The 23,393-nt window shown below is 38.3% G+C and overlaps 1 protein-coding gene and 1 long non-coding RNA gene across 6 annotated transcripts in view; one reads left to right on the top strand and one right to left on the bottom strand.

Moving 5' to 3' along the window:
* Positions 1-23,393, bottom strand: part of BRDT (bromodomain testis associated) — a 48,701-nt gene that overhangs the window by 6,008 nt on the left and 19,300 nt on the right. For 2 of the 3 annotated variants that reach the window (XM_053950137.1, XM_053950136.1), the window contains exons 4-17: positions 14,932-15,173; positions 12,680-12,817; positions 11,803-11,932; positions 10,819-10,991; positions 9,361-9,732; positions 8,238-8,366; positions 7,879-8,067; positions 6,415-6,602; positions 6,054-6,340; positions 5,858-5,971; positions 4,198-4,323; positions 3,238-3,305; positions 1,878-2,040; positions 1,019-1,131 (exon numbers count right to left, since the gene is read on the bottom strand). In XM_053950137.1, coding sequence (XP_053806112.1) covers positions 1,019-1,131; positions 1,878-2,040; positions 3,238-3,305; positions 4,198-4,323; positions 5,858-5,971; positions 6,054-6,340; positions 6,415-6,602; positions 7,879-8,067; positions 8,238-8,366; positions 9,361-9,732; positions 10,819-10,991; positions 11,803-11,932; positions 12,680-12,817; positions 14,932-15,123 — 2,382 coding nt within the window. In that variant the 5' untranslated portion in view covers positions 15,124-15,173. The remainder of the gene's footprint in view (positions 1-1,018; positions 1,132-1,877; positions 2,041-3,237; positions 3,306-4,197; positions 4,324-5,857; positions 5,972-6,053; positions 6,341-6,414; positions 6,603-7,878; positions 8,068-8,237; positions 8,367-9,360; positions 9,733-10,818; positions 10,992-11,802; positions 11,933-12,679; positions 12,818-14,931; positions 15,174-23,393) is intronic. The other variant, XM_053950138.1, reaches the window with a different exon arrangement.
* The window catches only part of LOC128792054 (uncharacterized), a 64,184-nt gene that overhangs the window by 29,125 nt on the left and 11,666 nt on the right, over positions 1-23,393 (top strand). For all 3 annotated transcript variants that reach the window (XR_008432292.1, XR_008432291.1, XR_008432293.1), the window contains exon 3: positions 14,934-15,017. This is a non-coding gene — a long non-coding RNA (uncharacterized LOC128792054). The remainder of the gene's footprint in view (positions 1-14,933; positions 15,018-23,393) is intronic.

Raw genomic sequence — 23,393 nt, 5'->3', positions numbered from 1 at the left:
CTGATACAAGATCTTTAACCCTTAACATTGTACAGCAGAATAAAGTTGTCATAAAGGCAGTTGCTGCACTCTAGCTTGTGGATCAGGGTAAAGGGCGATGATCTTCAGTGCAGTGATATTTTCTCTGTGCAAGATTACTCTGTGTGGTAATCCCTTGAACTAAGGACAGTGCTGCACAAACCTGAGTCATAATTACCTGCTACCTTGGACAGTGGACACCAATAGGAAAGGGTGAGCTGCTTTTCATCCTTACTTGCAGGACACATTCTTGTGCTCATAGATTCAAGAGGCAGTTTCTATCCATTGCCAAAAAGAAAGCTATTACAGCCTGATAAAAGCAACTAAATGTTCAACCATGTTCAGAAGGATTATTAATCATCATAGGATGGAAGTGATCCTGCTGCAGTAACAGCAATAACTTCCTTTCCTCCACAGAGGCCCTTCTAACCAGGATACTCTCCAAGAACATATTAAGACAGAACTCAACAGTCATTAAATATTTTACAACCTCATCTAGACCCTGAAAGCCCCAGTTTCCACAGCTTTAGGAAAAGGTATGAAAAGCAGCACACTATCCCAGTATAGCCTCCAGACCCTCTGTATTGCTGAGTTTGTGAAATTGATATTTCTACAAAACCAAAACACATATTTTAATCTGCCTCTTTTGTAAAGCTTTTGGTTTACAGGGTGGACTTTTAACCTGTAAGTGTGTAAGGGTTACTTAAGTTCAAGCTATAGCCCTGAAAAGAAATAAAATAAGCTTTATAGTACACTATAAACGTGATCAGCCAAACTTTCCTTTTGTGTTACAGCCAGGAGGCAATGAAGTAATACCCTGCTAAAGGATAAGAATCACTTTATTATTGGGGTTTTAGAAAACTTTTCTTGTAAACCTTAAATGGCCTTCATCACATCAAATTCAAGCCTGAAGTATTGTATTACATCTTATTTAAAGGGTAAGAACATGATTTACAGATGCTGTTTGAAATTAATTCATTGGAGAGAAGCATGTATTCACCTCTGGAAAAACATTTCTGGAGTGGGTGACAGAAGCCTGACTTGTCTTTGGAGTGCTCTGAGGAGTTTGCTGGTCTAAAGCATCATGCACAGCAGGTACAGCTGAGATTTTACCTGAGAAAGAAGTAGGGTATGATTTTTTTCCCTGTCATGTAAAATGCAGTCCTACATTAGAAAATTAGGTCACTGTTTAGATCTGTGGAGTAACTCAGTATTGAGATATGTGTTCTAACCACGTGATTTAAGAGTTATTTTTACTTAGTTTTTAATTGATTTCTCAGTTAGTCAGCTACCAGTTCATGCTGTCTTCTACTAAAATCTCAGAAGTGTCCAATGTTATTAGACTTTCGTAAATGAGGGAGGGAAAGGAATAGCTCCTTGCTATTGCCTTAGTTCCTAAGCAAGTTCATGTATCTGATGTATCTAGACAACAACAATTAGTTCAGAGGACCTGTGGCACCAAGCCTTACATTCAGCAAGTAGGCATTTCAGACATGAACTTGGGTAGTGGGCATGGGTTTAAGTATCTAATCCTGCCTTAAGGTGTTCAACACTTCCTGTAACTCCAAGTTCATTGAGGTATCCTTTTCCATCTCATTGGAAGGAAGCATGAACACCTCCTGTTTTTAATACTATTTTGCCCCACCACAAGTTTCCCAGTAATCTGAAACCCCTCTCCAATCCTCAGCGCTCCTATGCTTTAATTTACATCATGCTCTTTGGTAATCCATACTCTGCAAGAACTTTTTCAGTTATCCACTTGCTAACCTCCAAAATTCCAAGATAAGCTTGTTTGGCAATACAGGCATCCTGACAATCCTTCTTTCCTCAGCAATCTAATATAGGCATAAATGTATTACCTGAGAGAGTCTGAGCATTTTGTTCTGATGTATTAAGTGATCTACACTGAAGCATTTGCAGTATATTGGGAGGTTGCTGCTGCAGTTCAGATGATCCATGATTTTGCAAGCTGCTAGTAAGAGAGGAGGGCTGTGCTTGCAGAACAGCATTGCAGGATGTCCTCTGTAAACAAAGTGGTATTCTCTATAAAGAGACTGCAGTTAATACAGCCAAATTTTTTAATAGCTATTTGATCCTCTTTTCCACCACTACCCATTTCCACTGTTTGTCAGATTCAGTACCCCTCGTATTGTTATACTGATCCATTATTTTCTAAGCATTTAGATGACAAAAAGCCATGAGGTAAAGTGCACTCAACTGCCTCAGTCTGACAGGTACAGAAAACCCCTGAGAACAAAATGTAATGCGAGGATTTCAAGTATGATGTTTGTTGCTACTCAGAAGGTCATTAAGGGGCTGTTACAACTGACCAAACTGAAGCTCATTTCCTGGATCCTGTTTTCTCAAGTTTATTGCTGTCATTCTGTCACTGCAGAGGCTGAACCTCTTAAGCAAAAAAAGGGTGTTGCATAATTCCTTCCCTGAATCTTTGCTTATGAAGATGCAGAAGGAGCAGCTGAATAATAAATTAGCAGCCTAGTTTCCTGTACTTTAAGAGAAAGTCAGTCTATTGCAAGAAGAATGAAGGTTTGGCTGTGATTTTGCTTTGAAATTCAAAGTCTCTGTCTCTGGTAGCTTCAAGGGAAATTCTTAAAGGCAGCTAACCTTGACAAGAAATAACACCCACTGTATAATACAGGAATAGAGCAATTCAATCTAAGAGGCATTAAGAATTATTTCTAGATAAAGCTGCTGTTGGTTCTAATAATACCATAGCAATAAGCAACATTAAAGTATCCTGAAAATAAGTGGCACATTGTACAGTTTATTTATTTTTCAGGCATAGAAGAGAAGTTATTAATAGATTAAAAAACATTACACTGTTTGTTAGGTCAATTCTATACTCAGAGACCAATTTGGAGACTTTGCCCCTTTTTGGAGGTGGGTGGGATATGTGGAGCATTCTGCCCTTCTTCATCAAACACAATCACTGCAATGATAATAAAAGATATAAGCCTCCCAGAATATCTGTTCCTATACAGATGCATAAGATATTTTTAACAAACAGCTCAGGGGACATCTTCGTATCAATCAGTCCTACAGAACAAATAGCATTCAAGCCATATTCATTATTTCCTGATGAAGTTGCATAATTTCTATTAGAATTGTATGTTAAAAAATAACTTTAATAAAGTTATTTGTATAATAACTTTTATCTGTTTAGGGCAAAATTATTATATCCATTCCAGCCAGATTTACCTTAGACTTTTCCAGAGAATCTGGACAGTTCTGCTTGGCTCCAGTCTGTTTTGAACAGGTTTCTGTAACTGTAAATACAGTGAGGTGGGCAGAAAAAGGGGGATGGAAAAAGAACAAATCAGTCATTCACATATGTTTCATTATTCACACATAGAAGGTGTGAGTTGCAGTTGCATGTAGAGTCAACCTCACAGTGAAAGGAACGTTCTTATCTTGAATACTTTGACTTCAGCTTAATGTGTTTAGAGAACTTCTCCTAGATATAAAAAGAGACCACAAAGATTCCTACAGGATCAAGGTCTTCATTGCCCTTGATTCACTGTGTTTGCTTTCCCCATCACTAAAGAGGGTTGAGCATTCTTCTCACCTTATACCTCATATAGAGATCTACACTGTAGACCTCCAGTTTGGCAGATCTGTTCTGTCCTAGAAAACTAAAGAGTTCTGTGTACAGAGAAACATCATTTAGTGTTCTGATGCTGTAATATCCTTTAAACAAACTTAAAACATTTTAAGCACCAGGGTGGATTTTGCCTCTACAGTTAATGCTGTAGGCACTTTTGTGGCTCAGGTCACCCTTCTTGCTGCAGATTAGAAGATGAAAATAAAGTGAATCATACTTTCAAAAAGGGATCAAAGCTACAAGAATAAGCTATAGCCCTATGGTCTAGTGTCCAGGTTAGATACAAAGACCTTTTGCTAGCTCATTTTGGTCCCTGTAGATTTTCACTGGTGAATGGATTGAATGGATGGGTTGAATGGATGTAGTGGGGGGTTTGGTTGTTTTGTGTTACCTGGGATCACAGTATTAAGGCATTCATTTCATAGCCTTGGAATGGAGCCTTCAAAATGGAGCAAACCTAACCAAAGAAAACTAAAATCCTTGGTAAGCATGTGGAAAAGTAGGTGCTAAGATAGAAGATATTTTGCCTACACAAACACAAAAATAAGCTTTCTAACCTGATTCAGAGTCGCTGCTATCTGAGGAGCTAGAATCACTGCTAGTGCTGCTGCCAGAATCTGAGGAACTGCTGCTGCTGTCACTCAGTCTGCTTGGCCCAGTACTTGACTCAGCATTGTTTTCAACTGCAGGAGAAAAAGAATTCAGAGCAACCTGCAATGGAGCATTCTTCTATACAAGACTACAATCAGCCTTGTTAGGTCTATTCTCCCACGTAAGACTTAATTTTATTTCACTTCCTTGTCTACTGTCCCTTCAGCAGTGGACTTGAAAACAAAGACTTCCCTCTAGAGAGGAGAGGAGTGGGATTTACCAGCAGCTAGTTGAATTAATGGTATATCCAAGAAGAAGCTGTAATCACACAATTTACAGTTCTGAAGTAGATTCAAATTGTAGACCTAAGACACAATTCAAGCAATTTTCCCCCATAAGCTTTCCTGTGGTCAAGAGCCTGTTTGTGTGCAGATTGCTGCTGCCAGACTTGCCTGCAGAGTTCTTTATCTACAGCCAGCTCTTTCTTCCCTAGCCATATGCACTCCCAAATTGCCATCTTTTGCCACCTCCCCACCATCTGACTATTTTGCATCTGCAGGGTTGATTTAACTCAGCTTATAATGATTTTGGAGTCAAACCTTTTTTCAAAGTTTTTTCTCTGTGGAAGCTTTGAAAATGAGAAGTTACATGGATACCTGTTTCCCTGGACACAAGTCCAGATTTAGCTCTTTTAAACAAGCCAGATACCAGCTGTAAACATTTCCTAGCCAGCTTCTTCCGTCTCCTCACAACATATAGTTGACAATTGATTTCAGCTGCTTCTTTAAGATTTTCTTTGTAGGATATTTTCAAGCCATTATATATACCAGACAGGAAGACTTGACTGAGCTAATGCTGGATACAAATGTCCCTGTGTCTTCTAGGGCTGCTTCTATCATTTCAGCTGATTTTACATAGGAGCTAAATAGATATCCAGTGGAGGGCAATAACAGCACTCACTATTTTAATGAGGAACAGCTTGACTTATAATAGCAGCATCAGCTGCATTGATCCATTCTCAGCCCCTGATGAGATGACACTTACTGCAGTAAGTGTATGGCTCAAGTATGCACTGAATTTCTGGCTTTGATCTTGAAATGCATTACTGCATGAAAAACTGAATTTTTCTCCTAGGACACTTTAAGATTAACACAGCACACCTATCACTGATATACAAGTTTTGTTAGCATGACAGCATTAGTGACACTGCCAAGTAACAAGTATTACTAGAATTGGTTGTTCTTGCATCTCTAAACCACAGAAAATGAATTGCAAACAAACAGACTGTGTGACCCTCTACATCCCAACAGGTGTTCATATATTAGCATAAGGGAATTGTTCAGTGTCCCTTAATTTCTGAAACTGTTACCATCTTTACCTGTAATAAAGTATTAGGTGCCGGAATAAGGAAGCTGCTTTAGACAGGACAAGTAACTGACCAAATTTGCTGCTGTGACTCCAGCTCACTCAGCATAGAAAGAATCTTCAGACTAGCAGTGGGAAGCTTAAGATCCCACCTATTCTGAGGAGAAAGTCTCCAGATACCTAACAGGACTAAAGCCCAAGGGAAGAATTCCACTTGAAGCTATTTCCATTGCAAATGAGTAAAAGTAATAGCCACATTACTCTTGAAGCTCTCCTTCTTTGGGTTTAGTTGACCATTGACATCCAGTAGTCTCTTTTCTAACTCTTGTTTCCTCTCAAAATTAAGTTCTTCTTTTGACTTTGTTGGGTATTTAGCTGCATGTGAAACAGAAGTTAACATGAAAGCAAACCAGAAAGCAAATCTAGGGTTTCTTAAAACATCATTTATACTACATACCCTGCTTTCTTTGTTTCTTCCTCAAACAGGTTGCTACGTATCTCTCCAGTTCTCTGAGTGTTGAAGCATTTAAAGTTTCAAAGTCTATTTCTATCTCATCAGGGTTAGAGTTCCTTAGTGCAGGTTCTCTTGACTGTATTATATGGACTACTTTCCCAAGCTTATCTCCAGGGAGTTTATTTATGTCCAAACTCAACTGCCGTTTTTCATCATAATTCATAGGTTTGGCACCATCTTCATCTGACTTATGTGCCAACAAGACCTGCTGCATGGTTCTCTTTGATTGACTGCAGGAAAAAAGTATACTGCAGTAACAGCAGTTTAAAAGAATTTGACACCCACACTAGTTCCCCACACTTACACATTTAAATACAGCTTTCTCTTAGATTTCTTCATGTATTTCAGATTTTTCTTCTTTTGAATCAAGCTTTTTATTTCAGCTTTTTCCTTGTTCTTTCTTTTCTCACTTTTAGTCTTCCCTTTTTTCTTTTCTGGTCTAGATAAGCATGCTTTGGTCAAAACCCACAACTGCCGGTGAAGAGCTTTAAGCTATCAAAAACAAAAAGAAAAACAAAAAACCACAATGTTGATAACCTTGGGCAATGTAGAAGGAACAATAAACTGGTCCTAAATATCACAGCAGATTAGTGGCAACTGAGTAGATATTAATAGGATGTCTGCTTTCCAAATGAGATTTTTTTCCCAAACATTTTACTATATTGTATCTTAGTCACAGATTATGCATCTGCAAGATGTAAGACTGTTTATTTTATGCAGACATTTCTAACAGCATGTGCCTTTTAGCATTCTGTCAAGAAAACACAAACATACCCGCCACCCCCCCCCAAAAAAAAAAAAAAAAAAGAAAAGAAAAGAAAAGAAAATCATTGTAGTGGTTTCTAGCAGCCTCTCTAATTTCAGGAATTTGGGATGCACATAAATGCCTTATTAGGTTATATTTCTACTGCATTGCTGAATTAGGCAAGTAGGACTGGGCTCATGCATCTTATTTAGCCATATAAAGTGGCTGCTTGAGACATACTAAGTTTCAGAGAAGAGCTTAACACAACTTTGTTTAAACCTCAGGAACTAGAAGATGGTCAGATGATGAGATTAGAAATCACTGAAATACCTCACTGCTGTAAAGGTTGGGCTTGTACACTTGTGTTCATCCTTCTGCCTACATTCATAAATTGATGATGCCAATCTGACAAGGACTGAAAACTGTCCCTCATTTGACTAACAGAAAAATGCTAATTTTCCCCAGAGTTTATAGATACAGCAGCAACAGGTTAAAAAGTTATGCTCAAGCAGAAGCAACACTCATCCCACTCCTAATATGAAGCCTGGCTTTGCTTCACTGGTTAGCATGAGATACCTTCTTTTCTCTCTCATACTGAGCTTTCTGAAGAAGAAATTAATGACTTGCTTTTGTATGGCTCAAAAGAGGCTGAGGGTAAGAACAATACTTTTTGACCATGTGAAAGAAATGACCCTGTTGGAAGAATATGCCACTAAGCTACATGTGGAGTGCCTGGAGGCTCTCATACCACAGGAACACACTTTTATTTTTTAAGAAGTTTGAGAGTCCTCTGAAGAAGTGGTAGGCAAGAGTAGTAGAACTATTGCTCACTTTGTATTTGTTGAGGCACTATTCACTTAACATTTGGCTGTGTTTCCAAAGGGGAATAAAGTTCGGTATTAAAAATACAAGTTACTAGAATCTTTAAAAAAATTATTTTTGTTGCAAAGACTTGGAATAGACCATTGAAAATGGCCTTACCAGAGAGATCTTAAGTCACACACATTAAGTACTAATGCTTACTTGCTCCTGAAGCTTTTTGAGGTTCACTTTTCTCTCCTCTTCAGAGTCTTCAGATGATTTTTCTTCTGAAGAGTTATCATTACTGCTTTCACTGGAATAAGCTTCTGTCATTTCTCCCACAGGCTGTGGCAGATGATCACTCGCAACAGGTTCGTCAGGAATTTCAGCAAAGTGCATTTCAAAAACATCCTGAAGAGTTAGGTTTGGGAACAGCATGTTTTTCAGATTTCTGGAAGTGTTATGAAGCTACTACTTGTAGAACTACACAGCAACACAGTAGTTCAGTAATATTAGTAGATTCTACATCAGGGCATGAGATGAACTATTCTTTTTCAAGTCTGACTTAAAAGATAACTCACCTGAAGTTTTCTTGCCATAGCAACTATTTCATGGTCTGAAGAATTACGTTTGTAGCAGCTCATGAACATTAGTCTAACATCGGTAGCAAATTCTTGCATATCATTATATTCAAAGTTATCCATTTTCTTCTAGAGGAAAAGAAAATTAAGGCACACTTAGTAGACAGCATCACCATGAACTAGCAGAAAGAAAGGAGGAACAAGAATTTTAACATATATATTCAGGTTCAGTGTGTATCAAGACAGTAAATATTATAAAAATGTTATGGAAATATCTGGATCTCATTTCAACATTGTCTCTTTAACAAAGTAAGTTTTTTTCTTCTTTTAAACAGATTTAATTGTAATTGCTGGAAGGACTTTGTAGTACTAGTTTCAGCACTTGGTCAAGACAACAATGTTTGGGTGGTTTTACTTGGTTCTGAACTCAGCATCTGTTTTTGATTCTATGCATGGTATTTACACAAAGCTTATTCCATAATAGCTGGAGTCAAACTAATGGACTAGAAACTGGGAAATAACCTTTGTATTGTGCAAGTCCGCTTTCAAGATAATTCATTAAGCTGTTAAAACTGAACATTCCCCAAGAAGTGGAGCTTAGCTGGGCTAAATAGTTTACCCCACACAAATATGCTCAACATCCACAGAGAGTTGTCCACATATCTCCATCTAGAATGGTTTTCCACTAAAAAGGTGAAATGTGTCACGTAAACATCCAGTGTAGAAGTCCTAGGGCACTTCACCAGGAACATTGAGATTGAGGGAAAAGCAGGAGTTGGCAGAATTGCATTTTGTTTTATAGGGCATTAACAACAGCATTGTGTGTACAGACACAGATATTTAACATGTGGCATGCTTGAAAGGGCTTCCTGGAGATCACAATTCCCTCACTACTTATATTAGCTTTTTCAGCAGTTAGGTAGATTAGCCACTATGTGTCACAATGAGACTCCAAAGGCTTTCTTCAGTGACCCTGGCTGAGTTTGAGAAACAGAAGCGTATCTGGTTTCTAGGCCTATTATGTCTTTCATAGGAGAAGCAGCTTTCATGACACCTTTTCAGCTAACTCATTTAAAGCCTTGTAATTACACAAATAGCCTAATTTCCCCAGAAACATACTTACTTTAATGGTTCCTAAGTCTGTAGGATATTTGGCAATGGCTTGGTTTACACCAGTGGAGAAAGATGCCACATCTACAGGTTTTATGAAAGGCCACGCATATGCTGCATGTTTCTTTGAAAACATTTCTTTAAGTATTGCATTACAATGTTTTAGTTGTCCTGACAACTGAATCTTTTTAATAATTCCAGGTGGCTGTTGAGAATCTGAAAAGGATTTCTTCAGAAGCTTGTTTGTTACCATACATTCATTTTCACCTTTACATGCTTTAACAGCTTTTCTTTCATTAAACATTGCAGAAGATTCACCACTTGCTGTGACGATTGAAGTAGTAGGAGTTGTAGTGTCAGCCTTCCTTTTCACACCTCTTTTAGCCTAAAAAAGAAAAAATATACAAGTGTCCAGAACAGTAAGAAAATGGTCAGTTTTATATTATTCTTGTGTGTGTGTAGCCCAAAAAAAAAAGTGTCAGAACTCTTATAGCTACTGAAGTCAGAGCACAATGCAGCAATCCCAAAAGCTTAGACTAAAAACCTACAAAGTATTACAAGACTAGCACACCAAGCTCCATCTTAGATGTAAAGGAAAGAAGCAGATGTACTGCAGGCCAGGCTGTGGTCAGATTTTAGCCATTTGTGAAGATTCCAGGAAGCTGGCAGGTTTTGAAATTACTTGCAAGTTGACAGCCACAGGAAGTGGGAAAACTACAGCAATTCATTTTAGACCTGGTTGAGGGCCTTATGTGCATGGTTTATCTCTGTTTTTCTTTAACTTGTGTAGTATTTGCTTTGGAAGCCATATAATGTGTGCTTTGTCATCAGTGTTCAGACTATGTGAGTGAAGTGTAAATATAAATTATAGGAGAGATTGGCAAAAGTGCCTATCCCTCATTGGAAGAGCAAAACCAAAACTAAGTCAATAGAGGATTTTTTCAGATGTTCACATACAACTCAGATTGAAATAACAAGAATTTGCTTTGTGAGCTGCAAACAGCTCCCAGGCTAGTTACACAGTGTTTAAGCAAACATGCTAATTTTTGAAGAAACAAGTATTTGATTTACATAAAAACCATAAGAAATTATTAAATAGAACTTAGAACTTTATTTTAGTAGTATAAAAACAATTATCCTCAAGGTGAAGCCTGTAGAAGTGTATATAATACACTTCAAGAACAATCATCTTAAACTTAATTTTTTTTTCTTTGAGAACAACATCTAAAAGTCACATTTATAAGAAAAGATGCGCCAAGCAATCATCCCAATTTCTGTTTAGCTTCTAGAATTAGCATTGGCCCAGGTATTTAGCAGACATAGAAGATTTAACAGAGATCTCTTACTATCTTCTATTATAACAAAAGTTTCAAAAATACAGCAATAAGCATGGCTCCTACGGTTTTGCCATAAGTGCCTGAAGGAGCAATTTCAATATATTTCTTTCTGGAAGTTATTTGAGGAAACTTACTTTTGTTATAGAGACTGCAGCTGGCATTAAAGCAGTCAGCTGAGTTGCAGACAAAGGAGCCAGTGTAGCCTGCTGTCGCTCTTGAGTCATCACTGGAGGCTGCTCACTGCTTTCAGCTTGCTTCTCATTTGTGCTTTGCTCATTTGAAATCCCACAGTTGGGCTGCCATGTTTCTGGTTATTTTAATACAGGAAATTTTAGAAGTTAAGTCTTAAATGTTGCAGTTAATTTCTTTCATGGTCAAATTGACCAGCTGCCAACATAACCACTCATCTATACAGGAATGCCACAAATAAATGCAAACAAGAGCGCTTGTTACTTACAACAACACTGGTATCCTCCTCTACTCACACCATTAGTGCTTCAGCTAGAATATCATGCCAAGTTACACATTATTTAGCTTCAAGAAAGCGTGGATTAACTTCAGACCAAAGATTAAAGAGGCATCATACTACACCCTGTGTATTGCAAAAATACTCTTGCCAAGGAAAGTATCAAGTTGTTTTCTACAAACACATAAAGACCAAGCAGCAAAGAGTGCAGACTGCATCGTGTTTCCTAAGCACAGTCAATACCTGCATATATTGCTTAGCAATATTACTGATCTCCACTGCTGAGATGTGAAAACAGTTTAGACTAATGTTTCTCTGGCTTTGGTTTGGCTGATTAGATTATTCATGTCTTTTTCAGCTGTTACTCTGTTTACTTCCCACAGATGTTCACACCTATTAGTTTATATAACACAGTGCTGAGCAGCATGACAGTCTCTGAATTGGAAGTCAGTTCCTTTTCTTAAAAAAGGAACTTTTTTAATTTTAAAAGAAAATTTTCTAAAGCCTTAGAGCATTATTGTTATTTGTTTGTTCTGGCAAGAGTACAGAACATCCAAACTGTTCCAGGGTTGAGTTATGACAAAGAAGATTTCCTGTTTCCAGTTTTGCTTGCTTAATATATTATAAATTCAGCATATAATACAGGCCTTACCTTCTGTCTTCTTTCCTTTTCTCTTTCCTTTATTGAGACTCACTGGTCTTTCTTCTGGTGGCATATGGGCTATTTTCTGCATAAACACTTTTTCTAGTTCTTCGGCCATAAACACAATGTCATCACCTGGCTGCAAAATATGGTCAATACCATTCAGTAAAGGAGAGGCTGCAGTAATGGGAGCTATCTCATGAAACAACCAGGCTAGAGAGGCCTGCCCCAACAGATTAAAAAAAGCCACCAGTGCCAGAGAGGTCTAGAAATCATTGCCATCCTTGCCCCTGCAAACTCACTTTATGTTTAAAGCAAATTACTTCACCATTGAAATACTCTTTATCTCACTGTCCCATTGAAATTTTCTCCTTTACCTCTTCATACTTCTACAGCAAAAGCCAAAGGGGGCAGATCAGCAACTCCCTTATTACCCCTGTGTTCTGAAGAAGCTGTTGTAGCTCAAAGATACTAAGACACAGCCAACAAATATCCAAGCACAGGGAGATGATCACATTTCATTAGGTTGAACTTGTTGAAAGAACAGAGCATGGCTCAGGGTTGGCTAGCCTTGGACTTGTACAGCAGTGACATAGTATTTGCCATTCATGAGCTCTGCAGCTAAACCCCAGAGATTTTGGACATGGAGTCCTTGTGCAGAAAAAACTATGCACTCAGTTGTTGGAACAGCAAGCAAGACTTCACTTATGTATTTTCAGTCAATCCTAGCTAAAAAACCTCCCCAACACTTCAGAGAAAATAGTTTCAAAAAATAATGGAAATGTCAACTAACTTATTGCATATTCTAATAACCATGTGTTTGTTTTAGACTTGCTTGTATCATTCAATAGAACCAGTTACTGGTAAGAGTTGGTGTTCCACATACCTTGTTGTACATGTAGCAGTTCCAGAACATAGTTTTAAAGTCTTCAATGCATTCTGCAGCTTTTGTGTAATAATTGTGTTCCAGTCGCTTTTTTATGGTGCCTAAGTCCATAGGTTTTTTTATGATAGTGTAATAATCCTGTGATATTGAAAGAATAAGTCACCAAACACACCTTAATATTAGGACATGATTTTTACACATTTAGTTATGAAAGCTAAATTGCAAGAAAGAATTGCATTATATTAGAAGCAGTATCTTATTTAAAGGAAAACCTTCCTCTATAGTCATAGGTACCAAAAATGTAGGTGTTCAAGAACTCTTCACCTTATATTTTGTCCTTGTTCTTCCATGTAACATATATCATTCAAAGTCCCAAACAATATTTATTTCAATAGGCTCCAGAGCTTTACAAGTAGGAATACTTATTAAAAGTATATGCACTTTTCATTTGTTATCTCAAAGCCATTTACACAAAGCAGCACTCCAGTTTACAGAACAGAGGAAAAAGAAGCCAAACTTCAACAAATTCTCAGTCACTAACAAAAAGAAGCTGCCAAGTTTTCACAATTGTCCAAATACTTTATCCCTGGCTATATTGGTTCTCCCCTTAGGGTTGGCCTAGTGAAGAAGTGGCAATATGACTGAAAGGCAGCTGGAATGGGAACTGTCATGATTATTTTAGTAGCATAGCTAAAACCTTGTAAGACCATGAGGCTGTTTCCTTGACGATGCATTTAAGAAATTGGAATGGAAATATCGCCATTAAGTTCATATACATTGTAACAAACATGGTAATTGTACAAAGTAACTACTACTTCTAGAGCGCTCTAAAGCTATCCTAACAATCTGTTTCTGTGAAATAGAAAAGCTAAATACATCAGAGTGCAGGCTATTTGATTTATCAAAACAAAAACGCAGCTAGTAAATAAGTATTGTCCGTTCCTTATCTTCCAACATTTAGAGGAGAAATGCAAAGGGGGCAAATACTTTTATTGTCCTTGCCCTGGAGCCAGATGTTTGTTTGTTACTGTGCAATGGTTGAACTAATACATACTCTGAGAAGTTAAGAGGCTGCCTTAGAAATCAGAGAGGCAGAACTGGCCTGAAGCCAGCAGCAAATGTCGCCACAAGTCTGATGGAATGCCCCTTCACCTTAACTGACAGCTACTTCCAAGAAGGAGAAAAGGTAAGAAAAGACACAGAGAGATGGTACTTTGACTGTGCTTTTGTACAAACTGACCAAATGAGTTCAGCACAAGAAACAGCCACAGATAAATGCTTTTGTCTACTCTAAACAGAACCAACGAGTTAGGAGAATTAGTCTTGAAAATTTGTGAGAAATAAATATTGATGCTTAAGCTGTTGGAGGGGGAAAAAAGAAAATAATCCAAGGGAACGTGTAATGGTTTTATTTAACACCTTTCTTTTATTTAACACCTATTTCTGCTTATCTACCAAGAACAGTATCTTCCAGGTAATCTGAAATACCATTGTGCCAATCACCTATGTTTTCATTTGACTGAAAAACATCCAAAACTAGAATCTAAAAATACCTGGGTGAAAACTACATCTCACAAGACATTATAGTTTTCTACTTTGTTACAATTAAGCTGTAGCATAAATAACACGCACACAGCAGAACAGAAAACTAATTTAAGCATTATATATTCTATTTCATGGAAGGATGTTCTTCCACTATGGTATGATGAGCTTTTTTATTTCCCTATTTCTGCAGAGACATTTATTTCCTCTAGAAACTTCAGAACAAAATGATTTGAAATTGATAAATACTATTGGTGTAATGACTTCTCTGCAACAAAATGGTTCCAGATTTGCCTGTTTACTTCAGGGTCAATCACATCTGATTTTCCATCATAAAGTATTTGACATTGGGGCTGCCTAATATTAAAAAAATACTCAAAAGTGAAAGAAATACTTATCATATGCAGTGTTAATAAATATGTCTAAGCCAGAAGAAAAGTCTGAACACCAATATACAGATACTCTAAGAGACCTGTCTAAGCATTATTATTATGCCTTAAAAATACTGATTTACTAGTTTCAGATCAGAAAAATGAGCAAAAATGCAGCATTTCGCTAGAAAAACACTTTTCTTGTAGACTTGGATTAATGACAGCAGTTCAATAGCAAAAATAATCTTCCATAATCTGTTGCATTAGAAAAAAAAAAACTTCTTAACATTAATTGACATAATTTACATATTAATAGTCCAGTTCCAAAATGGTTCTTACAGGCAGATTCAGTGCTGCTGCATCTACAGGTTGGTGAAACGGCCAGGAAAAGTTGTGTCTCCACATGGCTCTCATGACAACCCTCTGTAAGTACTGAAGCTGGTTTGTTTGACATCCACTACTTTTGTTATTTATGTATTCTGGTGGAGGAGGGTTCATAATAATGGAACAGTGCTGGCTTTGAACAGACATCTTTAGCAAGTTTGTATATCCACTTGTTCAAAGATCATTACACATTTAACCTGAAGGGAACAAAACAGAAGCATTCAGTGAAGATATCTAGATTTAATGCTACTTACATTCCATACTGTAACTGCAGGCATACCTCTGTATTCTAAACAAGACATTGGTTTTAAAGAGCATATTTAGACATACCTAGAGTCTAGGGATGCATACTAGCTTTCTCCTAAAAAAAATCTGATAGCCTGCTTTTCCTAACAGAAGGAAGTATTGCATGAGGTGTGAAAAAGGTCATAATAAGGTAGATAGCTACTACAATCAGCACACTGCTAGAATAGTACATATGGCCCACTCTTACAACTGCGGCATCCCCGCAGATAATGGTGATCACACATTTATATTTTCATTTGTTTATTTCAGTATTCAAAACATACCTCTTCTGAGCTCCTGAAGCCTACACCTTGGCTAATAAGAGTGAATACTTTTGCACCACCACATACCATTAGCTAAATGCTAATCCTTTCACCAAAGTATCTATCTAAGAAGGGAAAGCTCCAGACACATAAAGGATCTGCCTCTCCTATAACTGGCCAGCATGACAAGAAAAGTTCTGAGGTAGTTTTAAGTACCTCACAACTCAACCAAGCCCATCATACACTATTTTCAACTATTAAGATACACTATCATTTTTTTCTGCCAAAAAACCCACACTAGATGATATCAAGTACAAGCTGTTCACCTACCTCATCCAAAACTCTGAGGCTAGAAATGGAAGACAGGAGCAAAAGAACACAGTTTGAACTTAGCAAAAAATCTTATAGTAACAAGCAGATAAATAACAACAATTAATACTTAAATAAGAACATAATATAATGTTTAATCTCTTGCACCTTTTGCAAATTAGTAAACTCTAGAATAAAAGCTCAAACTTGGCATAGAGAGCACCAAGGAAACCAAGAGACTGAAGTTTTGTGTACATAACAGTGTCTTAGGCTTAGATGCTTAGCTTTTAAAACATTAATTTATGCTGTGAAAACTAACTTCCATGCTTACAAGAGAGCTAAGCCTGCACCTTCTAAAGACAGACATAAGTCTGTGTTTTCAATCCCTCCTTTATTACCTCCCTCTCCATCTCCCCAGTCACAGAAGACTCTTCCCTGTCTTAAATAAAACTTATGTTTGCATACTGAAGCAAAAGTGTGATCAGATTCCAACCAGGTAAGTTTTTTGATATTTTTCAAACCACCCCTTCCCAGCCCCATGTGTCCTTGAGCTGCTGAGTCAGGTCCCAAAGGCCAAGTAGTCTTAAAAAGAGAAGTCTTGAGTGTTTCCTTAAGACCCAGTTTGAAGTTTCTAGCTGATGGAAATGTGTTTTTAGTTTAAGAGTAAAAAGCAAATAGCTCACAATGAATTACATTGCTAGAGAAGTCAAGACTTTGGGCAAAATATCACATCTTGTGAGAATCAAATTTTTTTGGTAAGAAAAGATTATTTGCTATCAGTGAGTAATCCCTAAAAGCATGCATTAAAGACCCTGCTGAAAAGACATATATTTCCTCTTGTTTCAGCTAATTATTACAGCTACTAGCATAAGACCTTTATACATCATATAGTGGTCAAGAATAGCAGCTTGGAGAAATATTAACGTATCCATACAGAACAAAGGCAGACAGTGTACCAGATTCTACACACTAAGAACATTTCATTCTTCAAAGCCTTTTTAAAAATTTCTGTTTAGGTGACTGCCAATAATCACACTGAACATTCATAAATAATACTGGAACCTCCCTTAGGTAATTATATTAAGGCTACACAGAACAGAGCACAGCCTTCTTAGTGCAAGTAGCACTGTCTCTTCTTTCAAAAGGACAACTGTTTGCATAAAGACACCCATAAAATAGCATTTCTGTATGTTTAGAATCTCTCTTGGGATACATCAAACAAGCTTTAGTTTTAAAGACAATCCATATAAATATTAGGTGTTGAGAAAACACTGACTTACAGCTATTAACCAACACCAACCACTCTTGGGCAATTCAAAACTAAGCTTCCACCCTCAAAGCAGATCAGTCATCTTTTTTACCTCAACATTAGGGAAAGCCACAACTCACTTCCTCTCCCCCCAAAAGATGAAGGAAGAAGCAAGCTTTAGAAGGCAGACAGAACAGTCTTTATAACCTACTCACACCCACATCTTATTCTCTAACAATAACTCCAAAAAAACACCTGCAACCCTAACAAACCTGCCCTATCAATGGTTCTCATTGGGAAGCTACCAACAGAAAATGGGAACAGCTGCTAAGGGCTAAAGCACACCAGAAGGTTATTGGTGCCACCTGCTCTCTCAGTAGCCAATAAGATGGAGTAGAGGGATGCAAGAAGGGGAGTGGATATACTTAGGTGAATCTTGGTTTGATTTTCTTACCTTAACTCCTAAATCTTAAATTTGACATGATGGGAGTGCTTATGTTGTATCAATTATCCTGGGTCACACTGAGTTATGGTATAAGAAGATTGCACAAATAGTATGTCTAGTTAGGAGTGATACAGTATTCATATTTTCCTTCGCCCCACAGATTCATTATCTAAATCTATTTAGTAAATGCACAGAAGCGTAAAAATGAGGACCAGGTTGTTTCGTAATAAATTTAATTTGTTGTCATTAAAGCCACAAATATTTGGAATTTAGCCAGCTTATTTTGAATTTTGGTTATTGACTAAGCATTTGTTTCTCTCAGTACGCCTAAAAAGCTTCATGTCCAGCATGCTTTAGTACAAGGCAGATCTGCAAAATCAGATTTCTATTTAATTTGTTGTACCATTCACATTTATGCCCCAACTTCATCTTCTTTTGGGATCAAAACCTGCTTGGATTCTTATAATGAAAGTAATTAATCTGCATTCTTTTTTTATTTCCCTTATTTTTTTCACCAAGATGTCCTGGCAACTTTGAAACTGTTGCCTTGAGACTGCTGCATCACCCTCACAAACACATGAAACACAAATAAAATGCAAACCTTGTGATTGAAGACTTTGATTTATTTTAATTTATAAGAGTTGAATTGTATTTTTCAAAAGTGTTCACTTTCAGCATGTTAAAAATAGTGAGAGCATTTAAAGCACTGCTTCACCTAATGAATGCTGTATGACAGGACCCCTAACTCTACAAGCAACAAATACTTAAAAACCACTGGAAACACAGTAACAGGAACTGAAGCTCCCCACAAATAAAATGTGATTATACAGGAGTCAGCTTTTCATCACAATAAGATGTAGAAATTGAGGTTAATTGGTACTGCTTTATGTCTAGGCCAAATATGGCTCTGGATAGCTCCCTAAATTTGGAATAACCCTACTAACTTCAGAGTTGCCTTAGGTTTTAATCAGGGTAAATGATAGCAAAATGTCATTTCCTCATGCTGTTTAACTCACTGTATCATTTTCCTAGATATTTATAACTTTGTTCATCTGTGACTCTGGCAGAGTACCCATGAATGTTGTACATGCACATACAGGAAATGACAGTGAAAAAAATTCATCCATCCCAGAAAGTTGCACTATTCCTGCTTGCTTTCTCACCCATTAGATTGTTCTCACACCCAGAGAAATCTCACACTTCATTCACTCAGCCTTCAGCTAGTGTCCAACCAAGGGGCTATTGCAGAATGATGCCTGACTGGGGAAATATTACATCATCACCTGATGTAGCTGGCAGCTATCTATTTCTCGCTCTGAAAATGAATTTTTAAACTTTTTCATTACAATTGAGTCAATAATTTCTGACATCCAGCTGGTGAGATGCTCCCTGCACCCCTGCTGTGGCTCTCCTGGCCTTCACCAGCCTGTGAATAAGCAGCCTCCTCTTCCTTGCTCTCCCTTCTTTTACTCCAGCTTCTTGCCCAAAACAAATGTGTCCCTCCACCTGCTCTGCTCCTGCCTGGCCTCCTTGTTCATTGGATTGGTAAGAGGGATCTACTTACTCCTTGGACCTTCTAAGTTTTTTCTTTTCCCATAATTCCTTATTAATTACTTCCTCAAAATAATTTCACTGTGGTCAGGCCTTCATTTTTGATAGCCAGCTTGTTTCTTTGCTTTCAGAGATCATAACTGGATTTGGTTGTGGGGGCTGCTCTGCTTTAAAAGGGAGGTATCCTGTGGAAACTTCCATTCCTCTGTAAATTGAGCAGGAAATAAGTCCTCAGTTACTAGGCTTCTCTGTATAGGACTTTATTGCATTATTCTGAAAAGTTCAAGTATATGTCAGTTCTTTGTCCCATCCCATGACCTTTGGCCATCTTACAGAGAGAATGGGAAAAAAATTTCAAACTCCTCTGATGTGGAAAAGGGAACTCTTTTTATTGTGTGTAAAATTAGCAGGATGAAATTCTCAGCATGCTTTTCACAACCAAAGATTTAAATAGCTTGCCAAGGGAAAATGACTGGCTTGTTCAGTATATTTTTGTACTCCCCAGGAAGTTGATACTCAATATCAGCACTAAATTTGTGGTTATTAGAACTAACTAGGGTGCAAAGAACAGAAACAAAAGAGTTTACTAAGTCTGATTTTCACATTTTTATTTTCCTTCATGTGATGCCTTTTATATATATTTCAGGAAATAAGCTGTTCCTTTTTTCTAGGAAGTCCTCTAATGTTTTCCTAAAGCAACAGTACATGTTGATAAAATAAAATCCTATGTGTTTAGCCATAAATTAGGGATCTTGCTGCTGTCATATGATTGAATCCAAAGAATGTGAGTGGCTCTTCCATGTGTATCAAAGTTTGGGTTCTCTCCATGTTGTCAAGCTCTTCTTGTGCTGTATGAGAAACTGAGGGTGGAAAAGATACATCCACAGCCTTGTCTGCTCACTGCATTTAATTTGTTGAAGTAATGTTCTTATAGTTGTTTGAGTCTCTGAGAAAACAATCTTTTTCTGAGCATAATTTGAATTTTTAAATCCTCTTCAGTGGTGGCTTTGTGCAAGCTGAGGTGGCTCTGTATTACAGCTGGCTAGGGTAACGTATATGTTATTAATTACTGTGCCTCAGCTGAAACCTAAGAACTTTTTGAACAGCTTTAACACAGTTGCAAGCTATTATGTGTTCATACCCTTCATGATCTAAGCTAACCCAAAGTAGATCTGACTAAAATGAATTTCAGAAGTCATTTCCATGAATAAAATTGGCTCAAAGTTATGCTTGAGATACAAAACTTGAGGTGATGTAACTACTTGAGGTAGTTACATCCCCAAGCTATGTGCCTGATTTCTCTGTGAGAGAATATACCCTTGCAGCAGAATTGCATAATTTTATACTTTCATGAGCTCTTATCCTTTCAAATCCCAAATCATTCACCAGGTACCAATTGGAAATCCTTAAGAAAATACTTCTCTGTTTCCTGTTGCACTGTTGCAGTTTTCTGCCAGTAGATGTCAGCTCAGAACTGGTGAAAGTTTATTCTGCTTGTTTCAAGAGAATTCGAATCAGTGGTTCTGTGACTTTGGCCTTAACTGTTAATATTGGATTACTTGTTCAGAATATCAGAAAGCATGATGTCACCATTCAGACATTGAATGTATGACCAGTGTGACATTTGCACACGTGGACATTTGTAAAGAGAGAATTCACACTGAATTCACTGTGATTGAAAAAAATAAAGCCAGGTAGTCAGTTATTAAACTTTAAGGAAAACTTTTTCAAGCTCAGACTCTGATTCCAAGTTAACTCTGATTCTAGATTATGCTAAGAAGCCAGGGGAAAGGAACCACCATGTTGCAGAGGGTGGTAGTAATTTGTAGCAACCTCTACGCTGCCAGAAACAAAATTACTGGAGCATTCCTAGGAGTCCCTGCCCCAGTAAACTGGTTATCCCTGTGAGACAATGTGAGGAACAGATATGCTTACTGCTGGGATTTTTTTCCCCTTTCCTTAGAGCTGCAGGACTAGTTTATATATGTATATGGTTGTAGTTTGTATATGTTGCTGGAACAGCATTTGAGAGGCAAACCTTTGGCCACTGATGTTCACAGTAACATGACACTGCATATACAAGCACCTGCTAGAACAGGAGAAGCTGTATTCTCTGCACACTGTGCAGACAGGTGCTGTAGCACTGCCTTTGCTTGCTTGATGGCATCTGATCTGCAGGCAGGCAGAAAGACTGATTACATGTTCTTGGGACATGGTCATGCTTCAGGGTGTTCTGTGAACAAGCATGGGACAGTCAGCCTTTCCTTCAGAAATTTCTGCTTTAGGGATAGAATCGTGCTATTAGTGTATTTCCCCACTTTCTCCTCAGGACTCTGGAGGTCTACCCCAGAGATCTGAGTGCCTCAGCCATGGAGCTGTGCTGTGGTACGGGGACGCTTGCTGTGCCCTGTGAGACAGTGACTTTAGCCCGCTGTCATATCCTGATGGGTGTGTTTCTGAGTCTTGCCTGCTCAAATCCATGCTTTAGAAGTGGGTTGGCTGCTCACACTTGTAGGTGAGTTGTTTATGCTGTGGAGTAGGTATTTGGTGAAATCATTGGTATTTTCTCCTTGAAATGCAGAAAGCACAGAGCATGGAGGACAGACAAGGATAGACAGGTGTGTGAATGCTGCAGTTACTGTGCAATACTGTGAAGGGACCCAGGCTTTGGGATCACAGAATCATGCAATGACTGGGGTTGGAAGGGAGCTTAAAGATCATCTATTTCCAACCCCCATGCCATGGGCTAGACCAACTCCCAATAGAGCAGATTGCTCAAAGCCCTGTTCTATCTAGCCTTTAGCACTGCCAGGGTTGGGCCATCCACAATTTCTCTGGCCAGCCTGTTCCAGTGCCTCACCACCCTCCCAGTAAAGAATTTCCTCTTAACATCTAAACTAAATCTCCCCTCTATTGGTTTAAATGCCATTCCCTCCATGTCCTGTCACATTATTTGGGATGGGCTGAAGCCATGTTGTTGTAGACATCTGGGAGAGCCAACAGTTTCATTTCTCCATTCAAGGCCAACCCTGACACGATGCAGCTGTGTGGCTTTGGATGGAGCTGAGAAGAGAGCAATGTGAGAAAGGGCTGTGAGGAACATCATCAGGATCTCCCTCTTTTGGTTCAGGTCTGTGCCCTTGCCTGAGCTGTGTGGTACTTGTACCCTTTCCTGGTCATATCCTTGCTAGTCCTGACCTTCAGCTGGCTTCCTGGCTTTACCTGGGACCTACTTGGTCACCACCAGTTTCTCTGACAATCACTGGACTATCAGCTGACCCTGGTTACTGTTAGCAGACCTGCTCTTCTCACCATGCCTGGGGACATAGGGATGGGGACCTTGCTGGTGAGGCCACTGTCACCACTGGCTTTGTGCTTACTTAGCCTGGTGGAGCAGCCAGCTCCTGCTGCTCCCTGACACTAACCTGCTGCTACCAGGCAGCTATCACAGGCTGATTTATCTTCTGTAGATTACAAATCACAATTGAAAAATAAATGTATAAATTAAAATTAAAACTTGTCTTGGCAGTTCAGTTCTCTGTACTAAGACCATGCAATCTGTTAAGTGATTCATGATGTGCCTCCTCAAAATTAATGAAGATAAGAATTTATAAATTATTTTCAGAGATTAGGCTTTTGAACTGGTAAGTGTCTTATAGATGGTATATCTGCTCCCTCTTGATCCTCTAAAAAGAGAAAATGGATACATAAATTCCAAGAAAACATTATTTCTTATTTTTGCAGACTGCAGCCTAAGTCAATGCACAGTTGTGGATGTCAATACAATAAATTCAGAAAAGTTGAGTTGCACAGTTCCAGTGTCTTTAGGATATTAACTGCATGTTTGTTTAGGAACTTGTTTCTGGTGACCTTGCTCCTTACCACATGTCATTACTGGTTTTTTTGGAGGTGGGGAGGTTCCTCACTATTGCCATTGCTCAACAAGTGGAACTTTTTTAACAACAGAGGGCCAAGATCGTAGAATTGGCTGTAAATGTTTGACAGTGGCAAGAGGTGATTTTGTTGAACTGCATTGAAGGTTGATGCTGGTGACAAAAATCCATTTGATACTAGTGTTCTCAGGGCCCTCAATTAGACTTGAGTTAAAAAACCTTGCACTCTACCTCTGTAGACCCAAAGGTATTTCTATACAGTGTGCTTTCAGGAGCCTGCTTGTTTAGGGGGCTGATATGGGCAACCAGAAAGTCCCATTGTTCCTGGGGCTGGCTCAAGATGGGTGGGGAATTAAGATATACCCTGCATACCTTCTTCCAAGGGACGTAGGAAGTGAGTTTCTGAGGGGAGCCATAAGGGC

Source organism: Vidua chalybeata, chromosome 9 (genome assembly GCF_026979565.1).
Source record: "Vidua chalybeata isolate OUT-0048 chromosome 9, bVidCha1 merged haplotype, whole genome shotgun sequence".
NCBI lineage: Eukaryota > Metazoa > Chordata > Aves > Passeriformes > Viduidae > Vidua > Vidua chalybeata.
This window is presented reverse-complemented; position numbering and strand designations above follow the sequence as displayed.